The sequence below is a fragment of the Palaemon carinicauda genome, chromosome 14, assembly GCF_036898095.1.
Source record: "Palaemon carinicauda isolate YSFRI2023 chromosome 14, ASM3689809v2, whole genome shotgun sequence".
Taxonomy (NCBI): Eukaryota; Metazoa; Arthropoda; class Malacostraca; order Decapoda; family Palaemonidae; genus Palaemon; species Palaemon carinicauda.
In genome coordinates this window covers 38067563-38077562 of record NC_090738.1, presented here as the reverse complement: position 1 = coordinate 38077562, position 10000 = coordinate 38067563, and the positions used below count along the sequence as shown (strand labels likewise).

General features: G+C 34.6%; 1 protein-coding gene across 1 annotated transcript in view; it reads left to right on the top strand.

Moving 5' to 3' along the window:
• The first annotated feature begins 6526 nt into the window (after positions 1-6526).
• Positions 6527-10000, top strand: part of LOC137653169 (carboxylic ester hydrolase-like) — a 40936-nt gene continuing 37462 nt past the window's right edge. Inside the window, exon 1 of the mRNA XM_068386547.1 lies at positions 6527-6834. Coding sequence (XP_068242648.1) covers positions 6824-6834 — 11 coding nt within the window. The 5' untranslated portion in view covers positions 6527-6823. The remainder of the gene's footprint in view (positions 6835-10000) is intronic.

Here is a 10000-nt window from a genome sequence, read left to right as displayed (position 1 = left end):
GATGAAATCTGGCCAAACCTCAGACATGAATTGAGATATCTGAGACCTTTGTCCTGCAAGGGAACTAGAAACGGCTGTATTTGATGCTGTTATATATATATATATATATATATATATATATATATATATATATATATATATGAATATTTGAAATTATGCCTTCGATAAGATTTATTAGTAAACATCATCATGATTGTTAAATGTGGCAAAGATGGTCAAATCACTGGGCCAGCTTAAAGTATCTGAAAGCTGAGTAAGAAACAAATTTCATGGCGTTTCGTATCTAATATTAAATTTGTCACAAGAAATATGAAGAAGATTGAGAGAGAGAGAGAGAGAGAGAGAGAGAGAGAGAGAGAGAGAGAGAGAGAGAGAGAGATCAAATGCAATTTCTCTTAGTAAATTATTAACCTAAAGGTTGTCGCTTGACCGAATTCTGGATAAAAATAACAATTTCCCCTCCCCGGAATCCCTTCGAATCTGGTGTACGACCAAAAGTTCTGATTTTTTTAAATCCTTATTTCGCCCAAAGGGATTTATAGAACAACTCTCTGTCCGTCCGTTTTGTGTTTTGTTTCAAAACACGAAAACAGCTTCTGTGGTAACTCATTATTTTGTTATTGTTCTTTTGCTAGAGGGTACACTCAAGCACACTATTCTATCTGTTTTCTTATTTACTTTCCTCACTGGGCTATGTTCCCTGTTGAGCCCTTGGGCTTATAGCATCCTGCTTTGCCAACTAGGGTTGTAGCTTAGTTGATAATAATAATGATAATAATAATAATGATAATGATAATTAAAATGATAATAAGGTAGTAGAGGTGTGATAATAGTGACGAGTAGTGGAGGAATTTCTAGGAAGGAAGCAGCGTTTTGTAACCTCCTGGCAAAGTGTTATAGAAGTTTGTGTTCGTAATTTGAAAGCACCTAGCGTGGTATGACTGTGTATTGAATACTATCATTGAACCTTGCTTTCTATATTATACCTTATTTAGTATACTTGTAATTTCTGCTGTTTAATTTCCAGGTAATGGGGAAATCAATAGAGTATGACAAACCACCGTTTATAGCATTTATAGACTATGAGAAATCTTTTAATTATGTCAAAACTTCAGCAATAATGTAATCACTTCAAAGTTAAGGAAAAGATAATCTTATGTCAGAACACTTGAAGATATCTATACGGGAAGTACAGCAATCCTAAAACTACATATATTGAGAAAATCCCGATTGAGAAAGTAGTTAGACATGGTGACCCCATCTCCTACATTATTCACAGCATGCCTAGATGAGGTTTTTAAGGATTTATTTGAGAAAATGAAGGATTAAGATTGATTGGAAATTCCTTAACAACTAAAGATTTGCATATGATATAGTTCCATTTAGTGAATCATGGGAGGAATTGCCAAAAATGATAGAAGGCTTGAATAGAGAAAGCAGAAATGAAGGACTGAAAAACTATGATAATGTTCAATGAGATTGTTAATGGATATGCATGCTTAAAACAGACAGTAAATGTTTCCACAGGACAAGAGACCTAAATAAAAAATAAATAAGCATAGGATGGAATGCTCATGTTAAAGAAAATGAGATTATGAAAAGTAAAATACCACTTTCTCTAAAACAAAAGTATTTAATCACGTGGTCCCACCAATATTAACTTAAGCATCAGAATCTTGGGTCCTTACTAAAGCCTTACAACATAAGCAAGTTACAACTCAAAGAGCTATGGAAAAAAATAATGAAGGGAAAACACTAAGACAGAAACAGAGCAACATGGATATGAGAGCAATCTAAAGTAGAGGATATTTTTACAGGTAAGAAAAATAAATGGGCATAATGAAAATGATAGGTAATAGATGGACATTAAGAATAACAGAATGGGTCCCTAAATATTTCAAAAGAAGCATGGGGAAGAAAGAAAAGACGATGTATTGACTAGCTAAGAAAATTTGCAGGTATAGATTGCTAGAAAGACCATAAACAGACGCTAGTGGAAGCCCATGTGTGAGGTCTTTGTCCTGTAGTGGACTAGCTAAGGCTGATGATTTATATATATATATATATATATATATATATATATATATATATATATATATATATATATATATATATATAAACAAATGCAGCCGTTTCTAGTCCACTGCAGGACAAAAGCCTTAGACATGTAAGTTTATGTTTGGGGTTTGGTCAGTTTCATTTCTACGCTGGCCTGTGCAGATTGGTGATGGTGGAAGATTTTTGTCTGATTGCTCACGCCAAACCAACCTAGTATGGGTCTTGGGTGGTCCTGACTAGTACAGCTTTGCTGATCATGGCGATACACAAACCCATTTAGCCACGCTAAGGTATCCCCACTCAGAAAGGGATATATATATATATATATATATATATATATATATATATATATATATATATATATATATATGCATATATATACATATATGTGCATATATATATATGTATGTATGTGTATATATATATATATATATGTGTGTGTGTGTGTGTGTGTGTGTGTGTGTTTTGTCATAGTTAACCTAATATTTTATTTTAGAGGGTATTTTTATTTCATAAACATTATATATATAAATATATATATATATATATATTTATATATATATACATATATATAATGTGTGTATGCATATCCTTTAGTAGTTTTCTTTAAATAAGGTCAAAGGCAGTGAGGAACGGGCCAACAGCCAGCCTGTACCTTCTCATCATTTAACAGATTGATTAATGCTGACCCCTTTCTGCAGAATACCTCCAACAGTATTATCGTCTCTATCAGCAACATTATTCTCAATCTTACTCCCTAGAGTCCCTACGAAGATATCATGATAATGTTTCATTTTACTCCAGTATCTTCTAGTATTGCAATGGTACCAATCTACTTGTAAAGTCTGTTCTACCTCTTCCCTTATGGTAATGTAAAATCGTGTGAAATCTTTTCACAGTAATTGTTTAGTGGCTACTTCCCTCTTGCTAAAGGTAGAAGAGACTCTTTAGCTATGGTAAGCAGCTCTTCTAGGAGAAGGACACTCCAAAATCAAACCATTTTTTTCCTAGTCTTGGGTAGTGCCATAGCCTCAGTGGCTACTTCTCGCTTGTTAAGGCTAGAAGAGACTCTTTAAAGGACACTCCAAAATCAAACCATTTTTTTCCTAGTCTTGGGTAGTGCCATAGCCTCAGTGGCTACTTCTCGCTTGTTAAGGCTAGAAGAGACTCTTTAAAGGACACTCCAAAATCAAACCATTGTTCCCTAGTCTTGGGTAGTGCCATAGCCTCAGTGGCTACTTTTCTCTTGTTAAGGGTAGAAGAGACTCTTTAGCTATGGTTAGCAGCTCTTTTAGGAGGAGGGCACTCCAAAATCAAACTATTGTTCTCTAGTCTTGGGTAGTGCCCTAGCCTCTGTACCATGGTCTTCCACGGTCTTGGGTTATAGTTCTCTTGCTTGAGGGTACATTCGGGCACACTTTCCTATCTTATTTCTCTTTCTTTTGTTTTTGAAAGTTTTATAGGTTTGTATATGAAAGATATATTCCAATGTTGTTACCATTCTGAAAATGTTTTATTTGAATTGCTAATTTCTTCTCATTTAGTTTATTTAGTTCCTTATTTCCTTTCCTTACTAGGCTGTTTTCCCTATTGGACCCCTTGGGCTTATAGCATCTTGCCTTTCCAAGTAGGGTTGTTTCTTAGCAAGTAATAATAATAATAATAATATTAATGATAATAATAGACTTAATGTTTTATGCATTAATTAACCAGTTCTTGATATTAGAAAATAAGGTTATACCATAGTAAATTCATCAATCATCCTCTCTAGTCATTATTATTATTATTATTATTATCATTATTATTATTATTATTATTATTATTATTATTATTATTATTATTGTCACGAATACTGTTGCTATTACATCTTCCCTTCCCTTCGTTTTATTATTTATATCTTTAATCTTTTCAAGAGCTCTAGAGCTATCGAAATCTAGCATAGCTTTGGTAATATCAACCAGTTACTGTAATACGGAGAACTAATAACTCTCTCAGAAGCTCTTGAAAAGATTTTAATATATCTAGACAGTTTAATATCTAGTATCTTGAGGAGTCTCTTCTTCTTGCGGGCTTCCAACGCAAGAGCCCGTGTCTTGCTGGAGGCAAGGCGATCTAAAACGAACGAACGAATGCACGCCTATTCTTGATTTCACTGCTCAAGTTGTCTTGAAAGAACTTTTACTATCATCATCATCATCATCATCATTATTATTATTATTATTATTATTATTATTATTATTATTAACTCCGCAAACGAAGTTGGAAGGAGGTTAGGTTTTACCCCCTGTTTGTGTCTTTGTTGGTGTGTGTTTGTTTGTTTTGAACAGCTTCCTGGCCACAATTTTAATTGTAGCGTAATGAAACTTGCAGGTTTAACTGTTTTGTAAAAAGATGGAAATTATTAGATTTTGAAAGGTCAAGAAAAATGTCCAATTCACGTAATCAGCCATAAGTCTGGACATCGTTGTCACAGAGGCTTCAAAATTGGTTCATATTTGAGTGTATGCAAATGTATGCCAAATAATACATGTTAAGGTCAAAGGTCAAGGGCAAGGTCGAGAGATAAGCTGCCGCGGCGGGGGTTTGTGCTATATTGAATGCCCATCTAGTTATTATTATTATTATTATTATTATTATTATTATTATTATTATTACCTCTGCAAACGAAGTTCGAAGGAGGTTAGGTTTTACCCCCTGTTTGTGTCTTTGGGTTTGTTTGTTTGTTTGAGAACAGCTTCTTGGCCACAATTTTTATCGCAGAGTAATGAAATTTGCAGGGATTACCTAGTATGTAAAAAGCTGAGAATTATTAAATTTTGGAAGGTAAAGGTTAAAAGTCAAGGTCACGGTCACGCAAGATGTCCGATTCACGTAACCAGCCATAAGTTTGGACATCGTTGTCACAGAGGTTTTAAACTTGGTTCATATTTGAGTGTATGAAAATCCACGCCAATTAATACATGTTAAGGCCAAAGGTCAAGGTCGGGCAAAAGGTCGAGAAATAAGCAGCCGTGGCGGAGCTCTGCGCCCCACTAGTTATTATTATTATTATTATTATTATTATTATTATTATTATGCCCGGAGGAGACCCCCTTTCAATCAAGTTTTATGAAAAGGTAATTACTGTCCCAATTTCGTTAATTTTGTATTTTTTTTTTTTTTTTTTTTTTTTTTTGCTGCTATTCTGTCAGTAACTGTGAAAGGGAAACACTTCAAGAGAGAGGTAATGGAAACCATATTTATAATTTCACGTATCTGGTTTATTTCGGCCTTGTTTAAAGCGGTGAGTGAAATAAATAATTGTTGGGCCCATTACACGCTGTTAAAAACCCGTAATTTCAATCGGAAACTCTCAGTAAAAATATACTTGTTCTAAAACCGTATTTCAGTAAAATACAGACAACCGTAATTTTACCATACTTTGTTCTTATATTTCACGGGTTGGTGACCGTAATATCACCCCTTTACGTCAATATATCCGTTGTTACAACAGTGAAAATCCTGGAATAATTGTTTCCAGGCATTTGCCGTTGTTTTAATGCAATTTTTTAACAGTGGCAGGAGCCCCGCATGATGTTAACAATATCCACGTTTCTTAGGGGGAAAAAAAATTGTTATGTCTGAGATTCATTCTCCCTGGAGGCATGGTGTTTCATAACTTTGGCTGTATGCTTTTTTTAAGCTCTCGTCTATGATTATAGAATCCATTCATGGTTCAATTCGACAAGAATTGTGGTTGTGGTGGCCGATGTGGTAACGTCCCTGACCGGTGAACGCCAGACTGTGGGGTTAGAGTCCTGGTCAAACTCGTCAGTTTTTTTGGTCGCTGCAACCTCACCACACTTGTGAGCTAAGGATAGGGGGGGTTTTAGGGGTGCCTATATGTCTATCTGTTGAGTCATCAGCAGCCATTGCCTGGCCCTCTTTGATCTTAGCTTGGGTGGAGAGGGAGCTTGGTCGCTGATCATATGATATATGGTCAGTCTGTAGGGCATTGTCCTGCTTGATAGGGCAATGTCACTGTTCCTTTCCATTGCCATTCATGAGTGGCATTTAAACCTTTTGAAGGAAGATTGGTTGCTGTTGCATCAACACTGTCAAAAAAATTGCCGTGAAAAACGGTTAAAATCCTGGAATAAATGTTGTCAGGCATTTACAGTTTCAAAAAACGGATATATTGACGTTTAGGAGTGATATTACGGTTACCAACCCGTAAAAGATAAAAACAAAGTATGGTAAAAATTACAGTTGTCTGTATTTTACTGAAATATGGCTGAGAATAGTATATTCTTACGGAGAATTTCAGAATTGAATTACGGTGTTTTTGTAACAATGAAGTTACACACCTGACGTTAGACTGTTAACCCCATCTGTTATCTCGACAGCTGATAAGCCTCAGTTCGTCACTGTGTTCAGTAAATACTACTTGGCAACTGTGTCACCAACAGATGTATGTATCAACAAGTGTTGGACTCGCCAAGCAGTCAGTAGTACCTGGGCAAAACTGTGTTCACAACTTCACTCTCAATTATCAACCGTCTTGTTTTCGTTGCCTGTGCAGCAGTGTATTATTCATCATTCTCTTCATAACAACACACAACCTATTACCTTAGGACGATCGAAGAAACGCCATTTCATCAGCGGGTTGTACAAGTGATTCAGAAAGTAGCTTTCTAATTCCGTGTTGTAAAACAGAGGTGATTCAATCCTGGACGGAAAGTTAGTGACGTAGTGACTTCTATTTTCTGGTGGCTTTGTAGGAGTTATGACATTGAGGTTAGTAATAATATTGTTACGAGAATATTCCTTTGAGAATCAGGATATGTATGTCCATTCATATTTTACTGTTATAAACATTACCTGAAGGCATTTGGCAGTTGTGTTCACAAGGTACTCTATTGAATGCGGGTTTCTTCAATGTTTTCCCATTTTTTCATTATTGTGAAAAGACTCATTTTATCTCAGCAAATATAACATTACTAACATAAGACGCCTGTCTATTTGCAGTATTATTTTCGGAAATGTATTTAAATTTCTGTTATGATATTGTGTTACTACAAAATGAGAACGGACAGTTTCGTACACTGTTAAAAAAGATCGTGATTTTAATCGAAAATTCTCCGTAAAAATATACTGTTCTTAGCCGTATTTCAGTAAAATACAGGCGGCCGTAATTTTACCATACTTTATCTTTTACGATTTGTTGACCGTAATATCACTCCTTTACGGCAATATATCCGTTTTTAAAACAGTAAAATCATGAAATAAATGTTGCCAGACATTTTCCGTTTTTTTAATGTTAATTTTTAAGTGTTGTCTTCCTCTTCTGTAGAGTTTTGCTCCAATTAAAGTTCACCATTTACTCATTAATGAAAAAATGAAATTGATAAAGGATAATTTTTATAAACTAATATTGTGGAAGTTTTCCGCACTTGGAGCTCATTCGTGGCTGTGCATTTAAGGATGGGTGCGGAAGTGACCATTGTCTTGTTTTTTTTTTTTTGTCTAACGCCAATCCTTTTTACTTAAAATTATTAATGTTAATGTTAATTTGTGTATATTAGATAACGTACAATCAAATATGGTTTATATATATTCTGTCTTGTCAGTGTGGAGAGAGAGAGAGAGAGAGAGAGAGAGAGAGAGAGAGAGAGAGAGAGAGAGACCTAATTTTTTTTCATCTGAAAACATCGGGGACGAATATCTTACTTTAATTATATATCAGATATCATTTCAATTTCAGTGGCTCGTTTACAAAGTGGTGTTTCTTAACATATTTTCTTGCAACCTTCACTGGATAAAAGATTGATTCTAATTACATATTGAAAGGTTGAATGTTTTTCTTGTTTCTATTGTGCAATATTCGAATTTTATTCCATCAGTTAAAATAACGATAATTGACACATTCCACAGTTTTTTCATCTTTTAGCCGACACTTTAATTCTGTTCGTAATACTAGGCATGCAGTTAATTCTAATAGCCAGGCCTTCTCCATCATGAGGCTCAAAACTACACAGTACTCTAGAAGTTTTATTCCTGCTGTTACCAAGTTGTGGAATGATCTTCCTAATCGGGTAGTTGAATCAGTGAAACTTCAAAAATGCAAACTTGTAGCAAATGATTTCAAGTTGAACAGGCTGACATAAGTCCTTTTATAGTTTATGTATCAATGTCTGTTTTAATGTTGTTAATGGTTTTAAAATATTTTATTTAAATTTTTTATTACTTCGTGTATCGTTTATTTATTTCCTTATTTCCTTTCCTCACTGGGCTATTTTTCCTTGTTGGACCCCTTGGTCTTATAGTATCTTGCTTTTCCAACTAGGGTTGTAGCCTGGCTAGTAGTAATAATAATAATAATAATAATAATAATAATAATAATAATAATAATAATAAGGCATTGAATTGTCTTGTTCTTCAAGCAGTGCTCGACTTGTGTTTTAAAAAATTGAAGCTATTTTCGGTTATTTTTTACATTTTATTTACTTTTGTGATATAATGATATTCCCTAATTAGTGTGGTGCTTTATCAGCAAGTGCTAAAATATTTAGGGTTTATGGATAACCTTGATTTTTTTTTTACTTCAAGGCATTAACATATATAAGCATCAGGCAACCGACCCCTTAATGTAGAGATAACAGTAAGAAAGAAAAAGAGAGGTAGATTATTAGACAGCAAGATAAGTTGAAGGATGATATGGGGAGAAGAGGTCTGGTGGAAGAGGGTGCCTTTAATAGAGGGCATTGGAGAGGGCGCATCAGGCAACCGACCCCTTAATGTAGGAAACGGTGGGGAAGAAGAAGAGTAGCGATGCTGCGAACACACCATGATTAGAGACGCTCAAGGGAGCTATTTGTTACTGAAGGAATCACAGTCTACTATCTGTAACTAATATTATTATTTCTACTCCTACTGATGTTTTTAATATCATTATTATTAGTAATAGCAGTAGCCAAATTGAAACCCTAATTGATAAAGTACTTTAGAATACAAGCTCAAGGGCTTCAGTGAGTAAAGCAGCCCTGTTTCGTTAGGGAGATGTGAAATAAATTCTAATTCAAGATGAATAACAGAAAAAAATCAAACACGAATCATGAAGCGATTATGAAACTCGAAGTGAGTCTGCTGAATACTAATCCTTTTGCACCCAGTTTGTAATTTCGAAACTCCACGTGTTCAAATAAGGACAAGGAATATTATTCGACAATTTGAAAACATTTGGAGCTAGACTTCCATTTTAAATTACTCCGCCAATCAAATACAGTTACGAAAGTCGTGATCAAAGTGATGATTATCAAGTGCCGGGACTGCTAAGATCATAAGCATCTCATTAAGGATGAAATACGAGACCAGCATAATTCTCGAAAATTGTAAGCTGCTGCTGACTGCTCTTTGAATGAAGTATAAACAGCGTGAATATTCAAGTATTACATTCATTCTCTGCTCACCATAATCCTCTGGCACACTATTCTATCTTATTTTTCCTCCTCTTTTTTTTTCTTTTAATTTCTATAGTTTATTTATGAGATATTTTTTTAATGTTGTTACTCCTCTTCAAATATTTTATTTTTCCTTGTTTCCTTTCCTCACTGGGTTTTCCCTGTTGGAGTCCCTGGGCTTATGGCATCCTGCTTTTCCAACTAGGGTTGTAGCCTAGCAAGTAATAATAATAATAATAATAATAATAATAATAATAATAATAATAATAATAATAATAATAATAATAATATTTTCCTCTCCTCCCTCTAGTCCACCATAGTCCTCGCTATGCCATACCATTCTTAACTCACAGCCCTTCGACCGGAACCTTTAAATGATTAATTTTACGTACTGTTTGGACCCCCAGGGAAGTCAATAACTTAGCATAACTTACTAGGCACTCGCTTCCATTTGCTAATCTAGGTCAGTAGTATACATGAGTAATTTTGATGTTATTATTTAA